This window comes from Protopterus annectens, chromosome 6.part1, assembly GCF_019279795.1.
Source record: "Protopterus annectens isolate FY-2018-M chromosome 6.part1, PAN1.0, whole genome shotgun sequence".
Classification (NCBI taxonomy): Eukaryota; Metazoa; Chordata; order Ceratodontiformes; family Protopteridae; genus Protopterus; species Protopterus annectens.
Genome location: NC_056738.1, coordinates 302,273,348 through 302,300,847, shown reverse-complemented (window position 1 = coordinate 302,300,847; position 27,500 = coordinate 302,273,348). Strand labels below are relative to the sequence as shown.

At 38.7% G+C, this 27,500-nt stretch overlaps 1 protein-coding gene across 1 annotated transcript in view; it reads left to right on the top strand.

The window, feature by feature from the left end:
* ABCA12 (ATP binding cassette subfamily A member 12) overlaps positions 1–27,500 on the top strand; it is a 793,480-nt gene that overhangs the window by 18,448 nt on the left and 747,532 nt on the right. Inside the window, exons 4-5 of the mRNA XM_044075367.1 lie at positions 11,805–11,905; positions 14,662–14,859. Of these exons, the coding sequence (XP_043931302.1) occupies positions 11,805–11,905; positions 14,662–14,859 (299 nt within the window). The remainder of the gene's footprint in view (positions 1–11,804; positions 11,906–14,661; positions 14,860–27,500) is intronic.

The following is a 27,500-nucleotide window of genomic DNA, read 5'->3' as shown; positions in this document are numbered from 1 at the left end:
TATGATCTGATCTCACCAGTGAGGGTATACTTCGGTGTTGAACATTTTGATCCCATGTTCGTGATGATGAGATCAAGTATGTTTTCTCCTCTTGTGGGGATGGTGACTAGTTGTTCCATGGCATTTGAGTTTATGAACTCCAGGAATCTTTGGGTTAGGCGTTCGGGCTTGAGTAGTGTTCCCAGTCTATATTAGGGTAGTTGAAGTCACCTAGTATGATGGTGTTTGGAGATACATTTATCCTCCAATGTTTTCAGGAAGGCCATGTGAGGTTCCTGAGTTTGAGAGGGTGGCCTGTAACATGCTACAAATTGCAGAGCAGTCTTGCCTATGGTTAATTGCACCTGTATGGTCTCCGATGCATCGTGCGTTGCCACCAACCTTGAGGTGTGGGTGTCCTTTATGAATATGGACACCCCCCTCCTTTCTTGGTGTTGTCCGGATTTTGGGGCGGAGCATGATATGAGGTGAAACCTGTTAGTGCTGGGGTGCTCTCAGGAGCCTTGAACCAGGTTTCTGTCACAGCACAGACATCGATGTTCTCCATATTGAGAAGGGCCTCGTGCGTGCATCTTGGGAGTGAGACTTCTGGCATTGAGCAGCATTACCCTTAGTTTTTTCTTTTTGGTGTTCTAGGGTGGTAGGTTTAGAATTTGAGCCTTGCCTAAAAAGGCACTATGGGGTGGCAAGAGCCTTTGCCAATATCCGGAAGCCCAGGGTGACAGGTGCAAGCCGTCCCTTGCGGCAGCGTGGCTTGTCCAGCATGTCATCCCAGGCAGACAGACATTGGATCCCCTTTGAATGACACCAGAATTTAAGCCAATTATTAAAGCTGATCATCTTATCACTGTATTGTGGCATCATTCTAGGTGAAGGTAGGATACTGCTCAAGGTCAGGGTCATACCTGCCTGGGCTACATAATCAGAGAGCTCCTCGATGTCCCTTTTCATGTAGTCCAAGGAGGTGCGTCTCAGGTCGTTGACACCAGCGTGGACAATGACTGAGTCGTCCTTGTACCTGCTGTTGAGAGACCTGAGTGCTTGCATTATGTGGCAGATTCTAGCGCCCGACAGGCAGCTTACTGTGACCTTCTCTTTACTCAGTCTGGTGGGCGGGACGTCAGTGTGTCTGACTATGGAATCACCAATGACAAGTGTGTCTGGCATTTTGTTTGGCCTTAAGGGCTGTGACTGTTTGACACTCTGACTGTGTGGTCTATGTGTTGCATGTGTTGGGTCGTGAGGTGGTAGTTGTTTGGGTGTCTGCTTTGGTGGCCTCTGCTGTTTTGGTAAATTTTTGATCAGAGCCTCGAGCATGTCTTTGTGTGAGTATGTGTATGATTTGAAGTTGTGATGGTACCATGTGTGACTGGGTATGTATTGTGTGTGGTTACCTTCCATTCCTCTATATAAATATATATATATATATATATATATATATATATGTGTGTGTGTGTGTGTGTGTGTGTGTGTGTGTATATATATATATATATATATATATATATATATATATATATGTATGTGTATGCATATATATATATATATATATATATATATATATATATATATATATGTGTGTGTGTGTGTGTGTGTGTGTGCACACACACACACACATATATATATATATATATATATATATATATATAAATATATATATATATATATATATATATATATATATATATATATATATACTCACACACACACACACACACACACACACTATATATATATATATATATATATATATATATATATATATATATATATATATATATACTAAAAAACTGAACTGAAAACAATGAAATAACTAAATTTAAACAATAAAAAAAGTTCTTGCTAGGCCAACATAGCATTGAAGCCGATCATAGTATTAAGAGCTTTCATACTTTATTTAGTAAATAGAACTTTTTCAGAATATTGCAGCTATGAACAAAGTACACAAATATATAACGCAAGGCAAGCAGGTTGTAAAATAATGTTGTGCATAAAAAACTGCAGGTAACAATAGAAATGTAAAGCTATGTTTAAAAAACCTATGGTTGCAAAGTAAGCCAGACAATAAGACTGCATCTAGTAATAAATCTGATCCAAGTAAAAACATGGGAACAAGTTATACACAAGTGTTATTTGTCAAGCCCTGTGGCTATATCTGCCAGTTTAGTACACACTTAATGTTAAGATTTTCATTTAACCCTGGGCTTGCATCTGCATGTAACTGCAACTGCCATATCAACTCACTGACTTCAAAAAAAGTATCAAAATCTCCAAAAAATAAATTTACGTTCAAGAATAAAAAATAGGAATTTGTGAAAACAAGGGAAAAAGTGAATGTTGTTTATGCAGCAGTTTGGTCATACTATTCTTATTTCTATGTTGGCAAGACTTCTAGAAAACTGTATAGCCATGTTAAAGAACATTGTGCGGCCATTTGAAATAAGGATCTAAAAATGCTTTAGCTAAACATAGCCAGTATTGTTTTGCTATTACAAGATTTATGCAATGCCCCCTCCCTCCAGGAGAACTGCAAATTTTCATATGCATCCTCCTCATGAAGCTATGTCCTTTGGAGAATTAATGCTGAAGCAGATGAGAAGGAGCCCAGTACATATCCTCAGTGAATGCACTGCATACTATTCTACCATCAGCAGTGGGATTCAGCACTGCAGCAGACCAGATCAGTACCATCCCCCAAAATGAGAAAGACTGCATAAGGCAGTTCACTCTTTTCACCCCCTGCTGTGCCCATTTCACAAATGAAGCTCAAGTCAGCTGGGTCATAGGCAGGTCTTTTTCATTCCTTTAGGTCATGGATCCAGGCAGATGTATTATTGTTGACTAATCATTTATGTTTCCTTCTGTATGTTTTTAGGAAATGTGTAAATATTTCCTTGTGTGGTTTGCCCCTTTGGAATATGTTTTTTTCTTATTTGTTGTTGTTGTTTGTCTTTTGGCTTTTCCTGGTTAGGGGTCGCCACAGCGGAACTCCAGTCTGCTAATGATTGGCAGTAGATTTTCACGAACGCCGAGGTGCCAGCTCGACGTCCACCTTTCAACAAAGGCATGCCCATTTACGCATGTCTTTCGAATGCCCATGAAAATAAAAATTGCTTTAATTGTACTGTGTAGTAGTTAATCACTTAATGATTTATTCTTTTATGAGAGATGAGCTTTTCTTTAAAAGAAAGCTATCCCTTGAACAGATGATATTAGCAACATCAATGAATCTAATGGATCAAGTCCAAAAATAGTATAAGACCTGGAACACATCTAAGTTTTCATTTGTTTTCTAACTAAACATTAGGAAATGCTTGCCAGAGTAGGAAGTGAGATTATAGTTAAATTATTTTGCTAATTCAGATTAACACTAGTCTCCTTGCCAAAATACAGAAACACGTGCACACACACACACACACACACACACACACACACACACACACACACACACACACACACACACACACGCATGCAAACATCAAACAAGTTATTGGGGATATAATAGCTTTCTAAATCTTAGACCTAATTCTATTCCAGTGCAGGCGCAATAAAGGAACAGTGCAAATGACCTGAGGAGGGTTATACTGTACCATCTACTCTGCAAGTCATGGCATTATTTTGGCCATCACTCATTTCTGAACTCTATGATATTGCTTTCCTAAGATTTTGCAGTGCTACGTAACATTTCTGGTTATGCCTCAAACAGTGAGGAATAATAAAATCAGCAAATAATGCCAGCAACTGCAAAATGTACCTTGTATTCTTCGAAAAATGCACATACAAAAATAATTTTTAAGTGCCTATGTGAATAAAATTTCTTAGGAGAATTGTCCCCAATTTTTTAATGAGGAAGTAACTCACTGATAGTTCAAAGAAACAGTAAAGAAATGTAAATCTTGATGTCTGTTTTTTTTTCAGTTTCCCAAAGTACAATATCATTGTGTTTGTTCCTACCTGCAAATGCATCGAAGCCACAGAAAGTCATTTTTAACCCCATACCTGCAAATATATTAAAGCAACAGTGAACGTGTTTCTTGAAAAAGTAATTTTTAACGCATTCCACTTGTCTTTCTTCCATTGTAAGATTGGCTCGGCATAAAATTGCAGGACTACAGTTTTAACAAATATCAGTTTTTGTACTCAAGTAATGGATGCTAATCAAACAGGCATTCAAAGCCATTTCAGTAAGTAGTTATATTAAATGCAGAGTTACAGCTATGAGTTTATGATCCAAATTAGAAAATGACTTTATCAATTTCGAATAAAAGGTTTGGTTCAGTGGACACTCTTCCTCTGTTTTCTGAAGTAATTGTAATGACTACGTCATTCATTCTTTCAGCACTGTTCTCATTTTTTCACAATTACGTTTACTAAAATGTATAAACATGTTCTTCCATCATGCAATCATAAAATTCTATTCTTGATTTGAGTTATTTGTAGGACAAGTCTTGTTATCCATTTTAACAGCTGAATATGAAGGCAAGAGCAATGTGATTCTTATTAGTAAGTAGTCTGTGTTTTTCAGATATTTTTATGAAATAGGTTTTCTATAGAATTATCAATTTGTTCTCTTTTTCACACCCTATTAGTTGTTTATTTTACATTTTCCACATTGTTAGAACAACTAGTAAAGAAAACTCACAGATATTGTGTTTTATTGCATCTGCATTAAATACTTACATCCTTAGGTAATAATAATGACCCCAAACATCAACCACATCTCTAATATATCTATGTTCAAATTAAAAGAAAATGTTCTATCAGGAACAGGATTTCTACTTTTTTCTATGCCAACATGTTGTACAAGACCCTAACATTAGAACTACACTGCTTTAAGTAAAACTATATAGCAAAATACCTTTTATATGATCAACATTAACTCTTTATATACATAAATACATTATAGCAATTAGACAGCATCCGTAGTTTTGAATACAGTTGTTCATCATATTGATCACTGCTGCAGTGACTTTAGCTGTATGGGTTATATCTTGACATGGATATACCAGCTGACCAGCTTCCAAAGCTTTAGGCTACCTTCCACACATCAAAACTATCAGATGGATTGAGCTGAACTAACTAAAAGACAAATATGGGCACCAAGCCAGTCAGAGTATTTCTGACAATGCCCTGTATACCAGGCATAGATCTCCCCTCAAAAGCCTGTAGGAGACAGAATACAAGGATAAGGCCTTGAGGCAGTCTGCATAGGACATATTACTTACGCCCTGTATTCTTTTAGTGTGGAACCTCTGTGGACGTTCCAGTTGTTTGGATATGCCTGGTTAGGTACATACCAAAAGGGGCATTGTACTCAATGATAGGTCTGATGAAGGCCGAATACAGTGGAACAAGGATTTCAATTTCTATACTCTTCCAGCAGTGATACTTCTTGTCTTAGTTGCTTTATAGTTTTCTCTATTTGATACTTCCATGGTGGTATTCAATTTCTACCCTACTCTTCCTCAGTACCCTGTGTTCTTGTGGTAGAACTTTATCAGTTGTTAATTTAGCTGCACAGTAATATATCCTGTTTACTTTTGTTATATTGCATGGATCTCTATGGACAGTCCTAATTACTGTGTCAATTTGCTTTATGAAACTTCTGACTTTTTGGGTTTTATTGACTTTCTGCAGTCTATTTCTTTCATTGATCTTAATATGTCTATCCATCTCTATTAAGTCAAGCAACTCTTTTCTTAACTCGTTTTCTTCTGAACCGAGGGAACATTTTTTATTTTCCGTTTCTTGCAGGCATTTTATAGAAAGTTCTACCTCTAGATAACCTCCTTTAAGGTAAACCTAGATAACTGGATCGGCAGCGTCAAATTCTATCCAGGTCTATCTTGTCTTGCCTTCCTTGAGGCTAGAAAAAGGGAAATTTTAAATAGGGTGTTTTGGCTAAGCTTGAAATGATCCGCAGACTGATTGCCTAGTACTTACTTATGAACCTAGGAATAAACTTTCAATAAACCGACAAAATTTATATTACATGATTAAAAACTGAATCACATTACCTCCTTTTAAAAGTATACTATCTAAAAATGTTAAAAAACTAAAGTCAACTATTTGCCATATAACCTTTAAAAACATTTCTTGTTTAAATAATTCTTAAACTTACACTATGATTCAGATTAATTGATTTGCAAGCATCTAGTGGATGTTGCCACTGGTATTCACAATAATCTAATACATTGTCACAATTACCCCCCCCCCCCCACACACACACACACACACACACACACACACAAAGACCTCCATCATGTACATGGTCAATCACTTTTAATGTTTTTTTTTTTTTTTTGTTTTTTGTTTTTTGTTTTTTTATACCATAAATATGTTTGCAAATTATGTTTCTGAACTTCTCATTAGTCTTTCCAGTGTAGTAGGATTCACAAATTAGACATCTGGCTACATAAACGGTGTACTATAATCACATGTAAATATTCTGAATGGACTGTAAATTGCAGTAGAGTTAGAACAATAAGCATTGGACCCCTCATTTATAAATCTACACATATTACATGAATGGTATTTGTATGTAGCCTTCCTATTAGTGACACATATGGTACTGTTGTATGTTATCAGTCAAAATGTTTTTCAGGTCATGCTGTTTCTTGTTAATAAACTTTGGAAATCTTACTATATTTAAAAAAAAACTCAGAAATGGCACTTAAAATATTTTACTTCTGGGAAATAAACTTGGTGAACTCCTACTTTCAACACTGTAGGTCAGAATCATGATGATGAATCATTCAGTTTTATCTCCTGGCCTAATAGTAGCACACTCTTAACTGATTTGGCCCAAACTGACTTGGGATATCCTCTCAAAGTAAAACTTTTAGTTATATCCTCACAGCTCTTTTTTTAGATTATTCTGTAGTGAGATTGTTTAATCTCACACATTAACTTTTCATCACATTGCTTTTTAAATATAATGAATGTATACTTCCAAAATGAAGTGTAATGGACTACTGGCTGACTTTTTATAACACAGATGCACTTTAATTTTATATTAGACATATGTTTACATGTGTAACCGCAAAACAGATCCTCCTGCACGAAAGACAATTGCACGGCTCCACAAAGTAGGATACAGCCAAAAAAACAATGCGCCAGCAAACTGTGACCTGAAAATATTTATTGATTAGTGCAGCATAAAAAACAAGTACCCAGACTGGTTTCAGCTGGTAAAAAACACAGCCTTCATCAGTGTAAACATAAAATCAACTCAGTACTGTTTATATACCTGCATCTTAATTAAGCAAGAACCCCCATCGGTTGTTTAAAATCGCTCATTCAGTCCAGGTAGAAATAATCCACCTAGCTTAACAATCCATTTTTTCTCTTTAGAATCTAAAATGGAATGCCAACCTGTTTTGTTTAATTTGTTCCCCTTGACCACATCAACAATCATAAATGTAAACTTAGCTGATTTATGTATCATGCAATGTTTATATAATGCACTGTTGGATATTTTGTTCTTAATGTTACTTACATGCTCTGAAATTCTCAACCTAAGTGGACAAGATGTTTGGCCAATGTAGAAAGATCCACAGGTGCATGTGGCTAGATATATAAGCCAATCACTGCTGCAATTGGCAAAAAATTTTATGTCATATACAATGCCGCAGTTTTTACTCGTGAACTATTTGGACTTAGATATTTTGTCACAGTGTATACAGTGGCCATATGGAAAACATCCAATAAGTGGTTCACCTATAATAGTAGTTTGTGTCACCTGAGACCAACCTTTATCGTGAGAATGTTTGTAATGATTGAAACAAGATGCCAACTTTTTGCCTTTTCGAAATGAAAACAGACACCTATCTGGTAACATATTCGATAGATCCTGGTCACACTGCAGTATGTTCCAATGTCTGTATATGCTGTTAATAAGTGCATCTGAATTCCTCGCATATGTGGTGACAAATCTAATAGGTTGTGGGTTCCGTTCTTCACGTGTTTTGTATGTCAACAGATCCTCCCTCTTCAATGTATTCGCCCAGTTGCTGGCCCGCAGAACATGTCCCATATGATATCCCCTAGATTTCAATCTGTAAGTCAAATCCTGTCTATGTTCTTGAAAGGTAGACTCCTGAGAACAAATTCTATTGATCTGAACATCAAGAAAAGTAATGGTATCTACATGATAACTATCTGTAAAATGCAGGCCACATTTGTTGTCATTCAAATAAGATATAAATTCCAACAAGTAATCCACCTCCGTCCTCTATACCATCCAGCAATCATCCAAATAGTATCTCCAAATGTCAATTTCATCCAGGAAAAGATCCCTCATGTTAGTGAGGCAGATGAGGAGCTCAGCAGTCAGTGGGGAGCCATCCAGCAGCAAGCTACCATGGCCTTTGTTGAGACCTTGGCCAAGTACCATGATAGAGTGGTTGATCGTGAGATTAGTGAGGTTACAAAACTGTGTAATGATGTGCAGAAATTTGAAGGGGAATCCTTATTTACCAGAAATTTGAATAAGGTGGCCACTGATTTAGGCAACCTTGTATGCAGGTCTACAGAAAGTATCCACAATTCAACACTGTCCTCCATGCATCCAGCTTTCATCCTCCTCATATAGCCAAAAATATCCCTAAATCACAATATATATGAATGAGGCGAATTTGTTCTCAGGAATCTACCTTTCAAGAACATAGACAGGATTTGACTTACAGATTGAAATCTAGGGGATATCATATGGGACATGTTCTGTGGGCCAGCAACTGGGCGAATACATTGAAGAGGGAGGATCTGTTGACATACAAAACACGTGAAGAACGGAACCTACAATCTATTCGATTTGTCACCACATATGCGAGGAATTCAGATGCACTTATTAACAGCATACACAGACATTGGAACATACTGCAGTGTGACCAGGATCTATCGAATATGTTACCAGATAGGTGTCTGTTTTCATTTCGAAAAGGCAAAAATTTGGCATCTTGTTTCAATCATTACAAACATTCTCATGATAAAGGTTGGTCTCAGGTGACACAAACTACTATTCAGGTGAACCACTTATTGGATGTTTTCCATGTGGCCACTGTATACACTATGACAAAATATCTAAGTCCAAACAGTTCGCGAGTAAAAACTGTGACATTGTGTATGACATAAAATTGTTTGCCAATTGCAGCAGTGATTGGCTTATATATCTAGCCACATGCACCTGTGGATCTTTCTATATTGGCCAAACATCTTGCCCACTTAGGTTGAGAATTTCAGAGCATGTAAGTAACATTAAGAACAAAAAATCCAACAATGCATTATATAAACATTGCATGATACATAAATCAGCTAAGTTTACATTTATGATTATTGATGTGGTCAAGGGGAACAAATTAAACAAAACAGGTTGGCATTCCATTTTAGATTCTAAAGAGAAAAAAATGGATTGTTAAGCTAGGTGGATATTTCCACCTGGACTGAATGAGCAATTTTAAACAACCAATGGGGGTTCTTGCTTAATTAAGATGCAGGTATATAAACAGTATTGAGTTGATTTTATGTTTACACTGATGAAGGCTGTGTTTTTTACCAGCCGAAACCGGTCTGGGTACTTGTTTTTTATGCTGCACCAATCAATAAATCTTTTCAGGTCACAGTTTGCTGGCTCATTGTTTTTTTGGATATATGTTTACATACCAAAGTATATAAGAATTAACTACATTCTAAACCATAGTTACTACTAAACTGTAAAAGGCATTAACCATTTGAAATGTCAGGACCAACATAGAGTGAGTCCCAAAATGTTGAGACTGAATGGGCGAAATATCTGACTTGTATATATTAAGTACATTTTACCATTTCTCAGAATATTCCCTTTTCTCCAACATATGGTGATCTTAGAGTTGGTATACATAAATTCGGGGGGGGGGGGGGGGTTGCCCTTCACCTACAAAAAGAATATTTAAGGAGGAGAGCAGTTTTTGAGATTCACTCTTCTCCTGTGTTTTTGGTCTTTTTTTGGCTTTTTGGCTCTAGGCATTTAAAGTGATGACATTTCAATGGGGAGCCAAAAAAAAAAAGGCTGTGGTAATATAGTTAAAGCCAAAGAATCATTTAATTCATGCTCAGTACCCCACCATAAAAGAAAGGTCTGCAGAACAGTTGTCTGAATTAAACTATTTGGCTGAATAAAGATGGTACTGCAGTGTGGTTTTATATAGGATCATAAGCTCATAGGTGTTTACTAGGCTAATGACCACAAGGGCATTTTAAGCCTAGCCATGCATACCAAATCTCTAACAAGTTCTTATGCCCTTGTTGAACTATTTATGGGCTGCCTGTGGCCATTAGAGACATAGGTACCAAACCAGGGATGAATTTCCTGTTCCCCATCCAATTGTCCAAGTTACACCTGAATTGTTTAGGGAGGAACTCTGCTTTACACAGATGGGAAGCCTTTTCTGTTTTTAGAGTGAGTAACTCTGGTGCTGTTTGTTTTGGCACTCTGCATTATTATTACATTATTTCAATAACCTGAGTACTGTGTTGAAGCAACAAAGTTCTCCTAAAAATGGCTCCATAATATCAAACTGCATACATGTTTGCATATATATTGCTGTACATCCTTTTTACATGCATAACCAGAATATGCTATGCTCTCTAAACGCAAACAATGCACCATCTACAACAAACAGCACTTGTTCTTTATTATCACTACAATGGTCTTCTCTAACTTTTAAGCCCATCTCTTCTTTATGACTCACCTGATTTTATGGTAGTACTAATTGCTTTGCTTTACTACGTTTTTTATTCCCACATCATTCACCTGTTTGTTTGTATCTTTCAGTATTACAAAACATCTTTCTCTTCTATTAACCAGTGCCCTCCTTAAAACCTTACAAGGACTCTCACTTTAACTACATTCAGGCTTACTGAAAGAAATTTTTATAAACAACTCATTTAATAGTAACTTAATAGTCTGTTCCAGGTTTTTCATTACCTGGTTTAATGTACTAATTGTTAAATTCAAAGAAAGATCCCTGCACTTGCGGGAAACTGCAGTAGCCAAAAGTAACAGTTTCCACAATTATGGGAAATATGATTCAGAGACATGCTAGCCAAAATGTAGAAAGACCTCATTATCGGGTAATTTGCATATCGCTGAATCATGTTGTAGTACCACCAGTGCTAATCAGCAGTTTCATGCAGTGATCACCTCTGGCGGCCCATGAATTGCAATGGCACAGGCACCCCCTCAATTCTTAAACACACACACGAGTACAACTGTATGGGCAGGCAGAAAAGCACTACCTGAAGAATAGTATAATGCAGAAGGAGTACCTTGAACTGCTATGGAAGAAATTGTAGCATGTCTGAATAAAAATGACTGACTGCATTTTATTTATTTGTAATGTGAGCATTTTCAAGGGAATATTCATAGCTTGGAAATGAGGTTTCATTTCTGTATAAATGCAATATCCATCTTTAGTATTACGCACTAAGTCAATTTGGTACTTTTGTCTGGGAATAAAGCCACAGAGGTACTACTAGTTGGTTACAGAGAAAAGCACAATATCAGGTTTTCACAGACAGAATGAAAAAATATGTAATCTAGGTAGTAACAAAAACAGCCAACATAAAGCCAAAGAAATAGAAGCTAGTGGGTTAAAATGCAGATATTCAGCATACGTTCACATCACTGCAAGGCAGGAGTCTAAGCCATGCAGCTTTGCTTTAATACTTAACAACATTTCATCATGATGTGAACAATTAATTGCAATTTCTTTTGATTGGAAGAACATGTGAAATTGAACTCAGATGTGATCATGATTTTATGTTTACAGTTTCAGATATTGCTACTATGCAGCAACACAAAGAACAGGCTCTCAGTGCCAGTCTTCAGCTAATTACCCAGATCCTTGAAACAGCCCAGATCCTTGAAACGGTAAGCAAATTCCCATCATTCCTTTGGATTTTCATGTAACAGTTGTATGAGCAGACATGGCCTCCTGGTCACTGCCCTAGTTTTACCATCAGAGAAGGGAAAACAAGAACCTACATTGCGTGTATCTGAAACAAGAGACACTGCAGGAGATGGCCAATCTTGACAGGACATAATGTACTGTAAGAAAGAGAAGTTTATTTATTTATGTATTTATCCATTTTATTTATTTATTTAGTTTGGTAACCAGGCTAAAGCGCTGATCCAAATGGACTTAATTCAGTTTCATCCAGGGCAAATTTAAATGACAGTAGACAAACAACTTAACAAGAATTATTATAAATACAATCCCTGTGGGCAGATAGCAGTGAACGAAGGAAGAAGAAGAAGAAGCAGAAGAGATTTAAATTTTGAAGGGATAGTGGACAAAGTATAAAAGATAAACATAAGGGCACTCAGACATGGACTACATGCATTATATAATACAGCATAAGCAGCATTACCACTGTGCATGTTTCAGGGAGTTGTGCATAGAGATGCTATCAGGAACATTTTCCACAGGGGTCTTTTCATTATTAGCAACTACCCTGTATGTGTGTTGTGCTGGTGTATTAGCAAACTCCGTGGGATACTGCAGAAAGATGGTACTTGACATTAAACCTGAATCTGACTGTCCCAGCTGCTCTGAACACATAGAGGCACCTATTTTAAATGTGTGATTTCCTGTGTATTGTGAATAGGTTGCGTGACCCATAGTAGAGTCAAAAAAGCATTGTTCCTTTAAACAGCCACACAGCTGTGCAACTGGCCACACGTGAAAGCGTGCACACACTCACTCACACATACACACACACACACACACACACACACACACACACACACACACACACACACACACACACACACACACACACACACACACACACACACACACACACACACACACACACACACAAAGAAGAAAAAAAATCTACCAATACATGTAACATTTTCTTTCAAACATCTTTCTAAATTTGTCAACAAAAAAAGAAAACCGATATGAGCCAATGTTTCACTATATAAAAAATTCCCCATAAGAAGTAGGAGACTACAACTGCAAGTCCTAACACTTTACTCCTCTAAAGCTTCCAATGTGAGAGGTTTGTTAATTATGTGCCTCTTATATATGCCAATTTTGTGATACCTGTACATCAGAGAAAAGGAAACCCCAGAAAGATGCTGCAACCTCAGACGTATTGTATATCCTTCACATTTACACTGGTACTTTATAACATACATGCAGCTTTCCTTAAATTCTCCAATGGCTACTACACTCTGACTAATAAACAGTTAACATCCAAAATTAATGGGACATTCAAAACCTGCTAGTCAATTCAATGCTGAGGATCAGCCTTCCAAGAATGAAAGCAAGGTGCTCCTCAAGCAATGATCGCGTCACGGTGCTCTTCCTTGGGAGAAGGGCAGTGAGCACTAGACAGACCTTTATGTTGCTAAATCACTAAATTTGACTTTTGAAAGAGAAAACAAGTCTGTGACTTCTTTTTTTTAGGACTGGTAATGAACCAGTTAGGTTTTGTAACTTCATAATACCTTGCAGGATTCGGAACCATTAAGCTGCCGATAGCTTCAAATGCCTGTCCATCTTCTTCGTACTGTATGCATACCAGTGCATGGAGACCAGACTCACAGACATGAATCTACTACTCTACAGAGAAGTTAGTGAGCTTTCTGTCTATTTTGTAAATACACTGTAGATGCCGATATGGTGAAGACAAAGAAACAAAAGATTCTTGGCAAAATAACCCAGTGCTCACCACTTTCTAGGCTGACTCTTCTTTCTATGTTGAAAAGAACACCCTGGTAGCATTTCATATTTTTAATCTGAGATCTGAACCTCTGTCACAGTATGCTTAATGAGTTGAGGCTCAGTCATCCCCTCCATAGTCTTGCTGCTCATCCTGCAGCCTCTTGCCACATTCATATCCCATGACTAAAATAATGGGCACTTGCAATCTGTAAAACCACATATTTAAATAAAGGAAAAAATACATCATATAGTTTGTAACTTGCTCAATACCTTAGGGGAAAGCACAAAACAATGGTTCATGTAATGTAACAATATAATTTAATGTATACTGTTAAGTAGATTTCACATCATTATATGAATTTCCTCCAAACTGGCTGTAGATGTGCTGTGTGAGTGTGAATATTTGTGTGCTTGTGTGTGTGTGTGTGTGTGTGTGTGTGTGTGTGTGTGTGTGTGTGTGTGTGTGTGTGTGTGCCAAGAAAGTTGTAGGATGGGGCCTGACTCATTTGTGACCTTGAATTGAATTACGCATGTAATCAGAGAATAAATGAATAAAACCTTTAACACAAAAACATTTTGAAAGATATTAGTAAAGTGTAAATAAACAAAGACTAAGCTGAATTGTACAGTATCAATATTTAATTGTGTCCTTTGTAGAAAATAAAATGAGCCAATCCTCCCCAAGTTGAGGAAGAAAGATTGCCACGAGCTATTTAAGTTAAATATAGATTTGAGCAGTCCACACAACTTCTAAATTCTGAAAACAAAACCTATTCATATAATGAATCAAATAGCTGCCTGCTTACCAAAAGAACTGCTTATGCAACACAACTACTCTTCTCAGAAATGGCACGTAGATGAAGCATGTAAGATTTGAATATCATCCTGGCTTATTTTTTTCCTTTAATATTTCATTATATCACTTTTTTTTGTATTTGTGTTCCATTTTTAGAAATTTTACCCAACACCAGTGAATCCTACAACCTCTCCTAAAGATGTAAATTGCAGTGCCAGTTTCAGTAACATGAATTCAAGCATTCCTACAAATGTTACCAGTTTAACCAACTCCTCCATTGTGGCCAATGAGAGCTTGAGCATAAATACATCACACTGCATTCAGAATGCTACTCCCAACCCTGGAGCTGATAAGGTAATTTATTTTTCTTTGTTCATGGGAAATATGCTCAAAAATCTGGTTCTAATCTGAAAGGTAAACTGAGTGTCGTACATGTTCTATTTTAATTTTAAATTTGTTTAATTTGTAAAGAAGATAATGACTAAGATGCAAAGGAGAGTGTGTTTACCTGCTCAATAGTCAGACTATGTCTGTTGAATTCTCGCTGTGACTAATTAATAAAATTAATTCATGTGTTGCTGTTGTCTTGAGATAAATCCCCAGCATTCCTTGCACTATCACTGCAAGCTGATGTCACATGGATTAGTAGTAACATATTGAAGATCTGTATGTCTAAAATAACATTTGAGCCCCTGATAGCAGTACTTTTTTCTGTTCTTTAAACCCATGAGCAGCTGGACTTAACATGCATCTCATTATAAATGATGGTATAGGCATTGTAATTATGTGGAATTAAAGATATAGTAATAATGTAAGCATATTAGGTGAGATTACAGAAAGTAAACATACATTAATACTTGAGCACATAAAATAATAAAGCATAAAAAACATAAATAAATGAGATAATCTAACTATAAAACAATTGTAACAGTCTTTTACTTATTTTTGGTTCCACCAAACCTGCCAACCATCTGCTGTGTCACAAGGATCTCAGTCTCATTCGTCCCCCGTTAGGACAAGAGACAATCATGGTATAACCAGCATTTAGACACCCACGGTGGGATTTTCTTTTCTCCAGCTGTAATATCTCATAGCATGCTGCATATGTGCTCAGGACAGGGGGCACTCAATGTATGTAGCATGGGGCCATCACTTATTTCTGTAAGTGAAATGGACTCTCAGGCAGGCCTGCCTTCCATTGCAATTAGACAGCTCCCGCACCTAATCACTACATTAGATTCTTTAGCAGTAGACTTCGCTCATGACATGCATTTCAGCCTCATACCCAGAAGAGATTAGTAGGCAAATCCTTTACTTCTCATCCAGCATCCCCCTTCTGGCTGCCTCCTACAGCTTTCACGTGGCTTTTCAAATCAGATCACCTGGGTCACAGTAATCAGATCACCTGGGTCATAGTCAAGGCTCTATTCTTAAATGCTGCAGAGATAACTTGAAACAATTATAGCATAGGAAAAGATAAACTCAACATGAAGTAATATTTTTACTGATCACATATAAGTATGTTCATTAGCATTTACATATTGATGTAATCCAATTATATTTGATTAGATTTAACATTTCAATACACATAACAAGAGAATGGAACAGTTATAATGTGTTTTACTTAAATTTAAAAAAAAGCAAAATGTATTTGTTCATAACTAAAACAAACGTAACTCTCCAGTGGGAGCAGTTTGATTAAGGAATGCTTGACTGAATCTTGGATTTTGACACTTACAGATTTGATCAAGACAATGGGGTCACTGTAAGGGAAGTCATTCTTTGCCCTAAATATGCAGTGATCTTGGAGTTACCCATATTAATTAAGGGGGAAGGGAGCATGGACTGCAAGAAGTACAGCACTGTCCACAAAAACAACTTTTCTCTGAAACTGCATTGAATCAAGCTTCACCTTTCTCTTAAAAAATGTGTCAGACTGCTGAATGAAAAATTTGCTGTCCATTCTTAATCTCTAAATACTACAAACTTCAGAAACTTTGGCTTGAATTCATAGATAAGTAGCACAGTGCACAGAGAAATATTGTTCCTACAGAGAGAATGTGCTTCTATGGAACTATGAATTGCTACATAACTACACAGATATGTAACAATTCATAGAACCAGCTGATACTACAGGCAACAAGCACAAAAGGGTCTAAGTAGAGCTATGCAAGTGGGCAGATAATGACAAATGCAAGTGAAGGTTCATGCAGGCACAAAAGCACACAAGTACCTGCATACAAGTAGAAATGCAAAACGTATCACTGAAACTTGAAGTTTCACTTGGTAAAGCTGTTAAGCACAATGTTAGGAGTACAACATGACTTGATATCCACAAGTGCTACTAGATTCTGTCCTGGAACATGACATATTGGCAGCTAGCTTAGCCAAAATCGCTACTGGCAAATGATAAAATACCATCAGCTAATCATCAGCTAACAACTTATGGGCAATTTTTGTGAGGACAAAGATATTTTACAGGCATTGACTGATATATATGGACTATAAAGTAGTCCTGGAGGAATGCATGTCTGTATCAGTGGAATTCAAGGTATGTACAGCTTTTACAATTTCAATTACATGAACATTTAAGAAATAAATTAGGTATATTAAAGGCACTAACCTACAGACTATTCAAAATGTTCCTCAGTCATTTTCTTTTGCACGTTGATGAGCATATCTGTTTTTTGGATTCTGTAATATCTATTTCCCCAGTGTACTGGGAGATATATACTACAAACCGGTAGCAATAAAGGCCACCGCCTGGCTTCCACAGACAGTGGTACAATAACAAAAATGGCTACCAATACATCAATTGGCAATTTTGTCTGCACCATCCCTCTTTTTCTCATTTTCTATATGAGGTCAGAGTGCCACATCAACTGTTGCCTCCTTACTCACATCAGTGCTACTCTCCTACCTTCTTTGTCAGTCATGTCTGATTGTCTCAGGTCTTTCTAAATGCAATCCATCCACCTCATTGCTGGTTGCCCTTGTTTCCTCTTGCCTTCTTCCTGTCTCTCCCAAATCTTCTCTGCCAAATCAATTTTTGCTTTCCTGCACATGTGCCAGAACCACCACAATCTATTCTCTTTGATCTTTTCAGCAATTAGAAGTATTTTGGCCTCTGTTCTGATGCCACTCATCTCAGGCACTTAATATATATCACCTCTAGGTTCCTTAACTGCTCTTCACAGCCCAGTTTTCTGTACCATGCAGAAACACTGGTCACATAACGGTTTCTACACTTACTTTGCAGCTTCTTTTGTATTCTCCTCTTTCACACTACTACTCATACTCTGTGCCAGTTGGCTACAGTCTCTCTGATTTTGGCTTTGACCTCCTCAGTCATTCTTCTCCACTACCATCCCTTTCAGTTACTTGATGCTGTTAACTGTTTCCACTACTTTCCCTTATATCTCAGTTTTCCATTCTTCTAATTTCCCCATTTGCTACAGTGACAACTGCCTTGTCTGTACACATTTTCAAAGGTTCATAGGTAGGTACTAGGCTATCTGCCTGAGGGCATTTATAAACCTAGCCAGAGTGTGTTGACTTTCACTGCCCCATTGATTAATTAACTGATCCTCTGTCAAGCAGAGCCAATGAAGTGATCCCAGGGGTGTATTTTCTGTTACCCATCCACTCGTCAAGGTTTCTCTTGAAGAGTTTTAGTGAGGGGCTCTGCCTGATGTAATTTGGAATTTTGTTCCAAAGCAAGGGGAGTCTCTGTGACAGGAATCTATCCCTCCAGCATGTTCTATTTATTGTTGTGGTGAAGTTTAGCTCACTAGAACGAGTGGCTTGCAGTGACTTGGATTTCTTTAGGTGGAGCATGTCCATCGATTCTGAGTTGGACATGGCTTTGTAAGTCAGGGAGAGATCACCTCTGAGTAAACGATATGCCACTGAGTACAGCCAGAGTTTTTTCAGTCGGGCTGCATAGAACATATGTTTGAGACCAGTAATCCTCTTGGTGAGGTACTTTTGTGGTCTTTCCAGCTGTTGGAAGTGTCTTGTGAGGTACATCCCAAATGGGGCATTGTACTCTATGATGGGTCTAATGAATGACGAGTAGAGGGGCACTATAACCTCTTTATTTCTAGATGCAAACCCTTTGGTAATTACATGGGCCACATAGAAGGATTTCCTAACTACTTTGGCAATATGATTGTCAAAGGAGAGATTACTATCTACCTGGGTCCCCAGATCTCTTATTACCTCTTCTGTATTAAGGGAGCTGCCACCTATGTGGTAATTCTTGGGTGTTTTGTTTTTCCCAAATGGGATGAATATGCATTTTTTGGCATTTAGCTTGAGGCCATGACTTTGACATCAAGTGTCCATCTCAGTAAGGCCCTTTTGGAGGATGTCCATGTCAGCCGGAGAGTCAATTATGGCACCCAGTTTGCAGTCATTGGCGAATTTGGTTAGCCATAATCCTCCTGTGCTTACCTGTACTTCTGAGAAGTATATGCCAAACAGTAGGGGTCCCAGGACTGAGCCTTGTGGGACACCACTTGTGACTGGTTTAGAGTCAGACCTGGAGCCCACTATTCTTACCATGTGAGTTCTGTCTGTAAGCCAGTTGGCAGCCCATCTTGTGACGTAGGGGTTTATGTTCAGGCTGGTGAGTTTTTCTGTAATACACAAGCAGGGACTGGTGTCAAAAGCCTTGGCGAGGTCAAGGTAGGCTGTGTGAACCAACTTTCCCTCATCTATGTCCTTGGTGACTGTCTCAAAGAAGTCAACCAGCTTTAGTAGGCATGATCTGCCCTTAACAAAGCCGAACTGGGTCGGGTCAAGTGTTTGGATGTTCCCAATGTCTTTGTTAATAAGTTCCATGATGATGCACTCCGTAGCCTTGTAGACCAGGCTAGTCAGGCTTATGAGGCGATAGTTACCAGGGTCAGTTGTGGCCCCTTCTTTGTGGAGAGGAATAACCGTTGCTGTGCGCCATTCTATGGGCACATAGCCTGTGGAGAGGCTGAGGCTGAACAGCGTGTTTAGGTGGGGGGGGGTTAGTTCATTCTGTAGTTCATGCAAGAAGCAGCCTGGGACACCATCTGGTCCCATTGATGCTGTTTTTTTGGCTTTTGAAATGGCTGTTTTCATCTGTGCGTCTGTGATTTTTGGGACACTACACTGTTTCGGTATTGTTGTGGGCCCTTTTGGAGGTGAGAGGGGATGAAGTCTGCACTGAATCTATCTGCCAGGATGTTGGAAATATCAGTAGGTTCAGTATATTTTGTGCTATTTTGCACTAGTTCAGTGCATATCTGCGAGGTGCCACTTAGAGTCTTAACATAGCTAAAGAAGGCTTTGTGGTTATCTTTTGAATCCTTGGCTATTTTTCAGTGCATATCTGTGAAGTGCCACTTAGAGTCTTTGTCTGTTTACTGCAGTGGATGACACAATCCATGCATCCTTGTAGGTGCTCATAGAGTGCATTTGTAAAGGTTTCTGCATCTTGGGCAGTGTTATCCTTTAGTGTGCATATCTGTGAAGTGCCACTTAGAGTCTTAACATAGCTAAAGAAGGCTTTGTGGTTATCTTTTGAATCCTTGGCTATTTTTCTTTCGAAGTTAGCCTTGGATGATTTCATGAGGGACCTCAGTTTCTTAATGATACTGATCAGGGATGTCTTTCCTTCTTGGGATTTGCTTTTTTTCTGAACTAGTTTCCTCCTTCTATTGTATAGCCTGTTTACTGCAGTGGTCCACCAAACTGGTTTCCTTCTCGTAGAGGAGTGAGTCTTGGTTTTGCTAGGGATGACACAATCCATGCATCCTTGTAGGTGCTCATAGAGTGCATTTGTAAAGGTTTCTGCATCTTGGGCAGTGTTATCCTTTAGTGTGGGGGCTGTGAAACTTACCACCTCTGTCTTAAGTAAGGCGAAGTTTGCTTTAGAAAAGTTTTTTACTGTGGATTCCTTAGTTGGGGGTGGTGGTGGGGTCTGGACATCCAGAGTGATTAGTTTATGGTCTGACCTAACCAGTGACAGGTTGAACTCCGGTGTGGAACACCTGTTGCCCATGTTGGTGATGACCAGGTCCAGTATGTTTTCACCTCTGGTAGGGGAATTTACCAGCTGATCAAGGGCATTTGAGATGATGAATTCCAGGAAGCACTGGGCCTGAGAATTTGTACTGGAGTAGTTTTCCCAGTGAATGGTAGGGTAATTGAAATCGCCCAATATTAGGGTGTTTGGTAGGACCTTCATGTTTTCCAGTGTCTCCAGAAAGGTGGAGTGGTGGTCCTGGGTCATGGAGGGTGATCTGTAGCAGGCCATAATTTGCATTGCAGATTTGCCTGATGTTAGTTGCACATGGATAATCTCAGAGGTATCATTCTGCGCCACTAACCTGGAGGTGTAGGTATCCTTGATGAATATGGATACATTGATAGCAGTGGGGGGTAGTTTCAGCTCATCACTGACATCCTGTCTTGCCTTATATAAGTGGTACATTTTGAGTTATCTCTGCTTAATATCAGAGCTTTATTTATTTATTTGTGTTTTTCACTGAATATTAACTCAACTGTAGTTGTTGCTGTCTCTACACAGTTTTTTTTTTTTTTTGTGTAGCCATTGATAGCAGTGGGGGGTAGTTTCAGCTCATCACTGACATCCTGTCTTGCCTTATATAAGTGGTACATTTTGAGTTATCTCTGCTTAATATCAGTGCTTTGGTTGGCTAACATCTACCTGAAATCAGCTGGATGTATAAGTGAATTTAAGTACACTTTTATCTGCCATTTTGCATATAGTACTGTATTTGATTTGTTTATTTGTGTTTTTCAATGAATATTAACTCAACTGAAGTTGTGGCTGTCTCTCTACAGAGTACTTTTTAAAATTTCTGTATAGCCATTGATAGCAGTGGGGGTAGTTTCAGCTCATTACTGACATCCTGTCTTGCCTTATATAAGTGGAAGATTTTGAGTTATCTCTGCTTAATATCAGAACTTTGGCCGGCTAACATCTACCATCTATCAGCTGGACGTATAAGTGAATTTAAATACACTTTTATCTGCTCTTTTGCATATAGTACTGCATTTAATTTATTTATTTGTGTTTTTCACTGAATATTAACTCAACTGAAGTTGTGGCTGTCTTTCTACAGTTATGTTGGTGGCTTTGAAATTGCCCACCCCTCTTGTAAATTTGTATTTGGATACTCCTTCTGGACCCATCTCATTTGCTCACTCAACTGAGTGCAGTGAGATCATATTCTGATTTCAGGCACTCCTACTGTGCACAAAGAGAGCATTTGGGAAGGACAACCCCTGTAGCCTCTTAATCCTGCTCTGTTCCTTCCCTCAAAAAAAAAAAAAAATAAATATGTGTATATATATATATATATATATATATATATATATATATATATATATATATATATATACTTTATTCAGCTGTTCTTACTGTAAGTGTCTTAGTTGCTGTTCTGCTTGCTGTTATCTGTTCAGTCGCTCTTGCTCTGCACTTATTACTACTTGTTAGTAGCCTTCTAATTTAATGCCATCTGCACTTGTTTTTTAGTCATTTCTTAATTTAATTGCATTTAATTAAACTGTATTTACCGTAATATTGCTACACGTGTGCTAGCCTGCACTGCATTTGAATTGTTTATTATATTGTTATATATGTTATATTATTGTAATTATATATATATATATATATATATATATATATATATATATATATATATATATATCTTATTCATCTGCTGTTACTGTAACTGTCTTAGTTGCTCTTCTGCATGCTGTTATCTGTTCAGTCGCTCTTACTCTGCACTTATTACTGCTTGTTAGTAGCCTTCCAATTTACTGCCTTCTGCACTTGTTTTTTAGTAATTTGTTAATTTAATAGCATTTATTTGAACTGTATTTGCCGTAGTGTTGCTACAAGCTCGGGTGTGCTGGCCTGCACTACAATTTGAATTGTATTTACTGCTGTTTTAGCTGCTTTTCTGTAACAAAAAAAAAATTCTAAGCTTGTTTCCTGCCTTTCCTGTAACTAGTCAAGTCCAGATACAGACTTGCTGTATCCAGGACTGTTGGTAAGCTTCTGAGCCCCCAAGCTTTTCTGTGTTGGAGGGAAGCCTTCTAGCTTATCAGCGGGAGTGGTAAGCACTAGGTAGCCTATCTACCATGGGAAGAGTGGGTTTTGGCCTTGAAATTTTAGTTCATTGGCCATTTGGGCAGTTTTTCCATCTCTTTCTACTTTCTGGTTAAAAGCCCGTTTTGCGTTTGGTCCCCGCTTTTCCTATAACTAGTGTAATCCAGGTACAGATTTGCTGTATCCAGGACTGTTGGTAAGCTTCTGAGACCCCCAAGCCCTTCTTTGTTGGAGAGAAGCCTTCTAGCTTATCACTGGGAGTGGTAAGCACTAGGTAACCTGTCTACCACGGGAGGAGTGGTTTCTGGCCCGGAAATTATAGTTTATTGGCCGTTTGGGAATCTTTTCCATCTCTTTCAACCTTCTGATTTAAAAGCCTGTGTTTGCACTTGTTTCCTGCCTTTCCTGTTACTAGTCTAGTCCAGGTACAGATTTGCTGTATCCAGGACTCTTTGTATGCTTCTGAGCCCCCCAAGCCTTTCTGTGTTGGAGGGAAGCCTTCTAGCTTAACAGTGGGAGTGGTAAGCATCAGGCAGCCTATCTACCACAAGAGGAGTGGTTCCTGGCCCAGAAATTGTAGTTATTGGCTGTTTGAGCAGTTTTTTTCCATCTCTTTCAACTTCCTGGTTTGAAAGCCGTACTTATGCCTATTTCCCACCTTTCCTATAACTAGCCTAGTCCGGTTACAGAGTTGCTGTATCCAGGATTGTTAGTAAGCTTCTGAGCCCCCAAGCCTTTCTTTGTTGGAGGAAAACCTTCTAGCTTATCAGTGGGAGTGGTAAGCACTAGGTTGTCTATCCTCCACAGGAAGAGTGAGTTTTGGCCCAGAAATTGTAGTTTATTTGGCCATTTGGGCAGTTTTCCATCTCTTTCAACTTGCTGGCTTAAAAGCCTACATTTGTTCTTGTTCCCCGCCTTTCCTGTAACTAGTCTAGTCCAGGTACAGATTTGCTGTATTCCAGGACTCTTTGTAAGCTTCTTAGCCCCCCAAGCCTTTCTGTGTTGGAGGGAAGCCTTCTAGCTATCAGTGGGAGTGGTAAGCATTAGGTAGTCTATCTACCACAAGAGGAGTGGTTCCTGGCCCAGAAATTGTAGTTATTGGCTGTTTGGGCAGTTTTTTTCCATCTCTTTCAATGTTCTGGTTTAAAAAACGCACTTGCGCTTGTTTCTCACCTTTCCTGTAACTAGCCTAGTCCAGATACAGAGTTACTGTATCCAGGCTGTTGGTAAGCTTCTGAGCCCCACAAGCCTTTCTCTGTTGGAAGAAAGCCTTTTAGCTTATCAGTGGGAGTGGTAAGCACTAGGTAGCCTGTCTACCATGAGAGGAGAGGTTCTTGGCCCAGAAGTTTATTGACCATTTGGACAGTTTGTCCATCTCTTTCAACTTTCTACTTTAAAAGATGATATCTGCGCTTGTTTCCCATCTTTCCAGTATCTAACCTACTAGGTATCACTAGAAAGCCTTAAATTGATACAAGTCTTCTAGCTTAGGAGAGAGACTTTGGAGTGATTAAGTATCAGTTTTCTGTACTTTCTTGCTGTACTTAACTGTTTTCCGCCTAAACGCAGATTTTCCAACATTTATTGTGATTTAAAAGCTTGTTTTTTTTTCACATATTGTACTTATTTGACTGCCTGCACTTTTAAAAAGTTGTTTTTTGTTTAAATAATTTGTTTAACTGTTGTAGGCTACACACTAAAGTGTGATAGCCTTTTCTGATCGTTTATAGTAGTTTAAAGCTGTTCTAAGTGTATTTTTTACTGTTTTTGCCTTATCTTTTAAAAAAAACAAGGAAATTCCTTGTTTCCCACCCTTCTAAGCTAGTATAGTCCAGTTTTCAGGCTAGTGCTGAATTCAGGGCTGTGATACTAGTTTCTGAGTTGCCCATACCTTACTTGGATAGAAGGAAGTTTCTCTGTTCACCTGTGAGAGAGGGGAGCTTTGAGCAACCTATCTGTCCCTGGAGGAGTGGTTCCAGCCCAGAAGTTAGTAGTTTATTGGCCATTTTGGGCTAATTTCTATCTCTTGCATTTCCCTACTATAAAAACCGCTTTTGCATGGTTTTGCACACTGGGCAGTGCCGGTTAGCTACGGTTAAATTATTCCCGGCTCCACTAAGTCTCCTCTTCAGGTTTTCCCTTGAAACTAATCTAACTCTCAACCTAAGCACTCAAAAAGCATCTTGCAGACCAGCACTTGTTCAGACCTAATAGCAAGCACTAATATACCCTGACGCTGATTGCCCAGCATGGCAAGGCTCTTTATTCACCCCTCACCAACCAAGTGACTAAGCAGCTCACCCTACTATTCAGGCATGACGAAAGGGAAACTTCAGGTGCACTCTCCAGTCCAGCTGGTGAATCTGGGTATCCTGAGTCAATGTTACAACTGCCTCATGTACTCAGACAACCCTCTCCTCCTACCACAAAACACTAACATATGCGAGAGATGCAATTATATAGCCAAACTAGAAGCTAAGCTGTCTCCACCCAAGACTGGAACAGACAGTCAAGAGGAGAAGGTTAACACTTGCACCACAACTCCAGCCACACACAGACCTACGAAAACAGCACTGGCAAAAAATACACATAAATACACAAAATCATACGTGGAGGCTCTAAATAAAAATCTGCAAAAGCATCAGACACCACCAAAGCAGACACCCAAATAACCTGCACTTCCCATCACAAACTAGACAACACATAAAACACAAAATCAGTGTGCCGCACAATCACAGCCCTTAGGCGAAATAACATACCTAATAAACTAGTAATAGGTGACTCTATAGTCAGGCACACTGACATCCCAGTCACTAGGCTGGACAAGCAGAAGGTTACTGTTAGCTGCCTGTCAGGAGCCAGAATCCACCACATAACACAAGCACTCAGGTCATCCCAGAACAAGTACAAATATGTCTCTGTCATTGTTCATGTTGGTGTGAATGACCTGAGATGTACCTCCCTGGGCTACATGAAAAGAGACATGGAAGAGCTCTCTGATCATGTAACTCAGGCTGGTATGACCCTGACCCTGAGTAGCATCCTGCCCTCACCAAGAATGATACCTCAGTATAAAGAAAAAAATGATCAATTTCAACAATTGGCTAAGCTTCTGGTGTCATTCAAAAGGGATCCAGTGTCTGTCAGCCTGGGACGACATGCTCGACAAGCCGCATTGCTTCACAAGAGACGGCTTGCACCTCTTACTCCTAGGCTTTCGAATACTGGCCAAGACTCTTGCAGCCCCCATACTGCTTTTTTAGGCAAAGCTCAAAAGTCAATCCCAGCTCTGTAAACAGCACAATTAACAAAAAACTGAGGGTTATGCTACTCAACGCCAGGAGTTTAAATCTCAAAATGCACGCGCTCGAAGCACTCCTCAGTATGGAGAACGTTGACATCTGTGCAGTAACTGAAACCTGGTTCAAGGCTCCAGAGAGCATCCCAGCAGTACCGGGCTACAACTCATAGCACACGTTTCGGCCACAGAACATGGACTGAAACACTATGTTCTTCCATTTCCCTGTCATTTGCTGATGTTTCTGCTCAGAGTCTGCTTGTAATACCACATCATCTATGTACAATGGCTTTATTGATCTGTCCCCTCTGACCTATTAGCTAATGTAGTCCATTACCAGTCTTAATAGAAATGGGTGCAGACCTGAACCCGATATACATATATTCCCACTAGGAACCCCTCAGTAAGTCTAAATACCATTCATACTTGTGTCAGTGGGTCCTTGTACATAGCCTGCACTAATTCAACTGATGTTTCAGGGATTTTGAACCATTGCTGGACTGCCCCAATCATCTTTCTTGGAACCGTGTCATATGCTTTCTCTAAGTCTAGAAATATTTAGTTGGACTCTTTTCTCATCTGTAGCTTCTTCTCTGCTATCTATCTCGATGCAAATATCAGGAACTGTTGCATCCTGATCTGAATTTAAACTGCTCATCTCCCATCTTTACTTTGCACTACTCTGCATATTCATCAGTCACCCTCTCCAGGTTTTCATGCAGTGTGACAAGAGACTGATACCTCTCTTCTGTCCTCAAAACACTTTAGTGACATCCCCAGTTCCTCAAGGTTCCCTCTCAACATACTCCTCCCTCCCTCCCTTTCACTGCTAGAATACATCCTGCAGTTCCACTTCAAACAAATCCTTTTAAAGACATAATTCCAGTCCAAGAATCAATTCAGCTAGATGGCCTCCTGACAAAGTCAGCTTCCAGGCATGGTTCATTTATCACTGTCATGATTTAATTGTGCAGTTCCACCAACACATCTAAAATCTATTCACCTCTTCTAATACCATGCCCACATATCTATCCCATCTTGTGTAAGACCCTTGAAAAAATTATATAAAATTATATACCTCCAACTCATTGAGTTTATAAGCAAATACCATCCTCCTACCTACATGAACATTCTATACCCCAACTTCAAAATCTGACCTAACCCCATTTTCAACCTCAAAAGGCTTAGTCACTCTTGTCCGCTAATGTAAACCTCAGACTCCAAGCTGCATACTTCTAATGATACTTTCTTAGTTCTTGGCCCCAAACTGTAGAAATCCCTCTATCTTGAGCTTGAAGACCCTTCTTATCCCAAATCTCAAGGTCTGCTAAATGTACATGTAAAGAACGAAGAAAAATATAACTGCAGACTAACAGGGCACATTACCTAAACCTTCCTTTCTCTTTCTTGTCACTTTGTCTCCTCTGCTCTGTCTACCTTCCTTTTGACAAGCATTCAATACATGCTTCCTCAATTAGTTCTCCTACCTTAATACTTATCAAGTCCTTTTACATATTGTAATTTATGCTGATTTTGCATTATCTTCATTTTACAACATTGTCTACATTGTGCACGTAC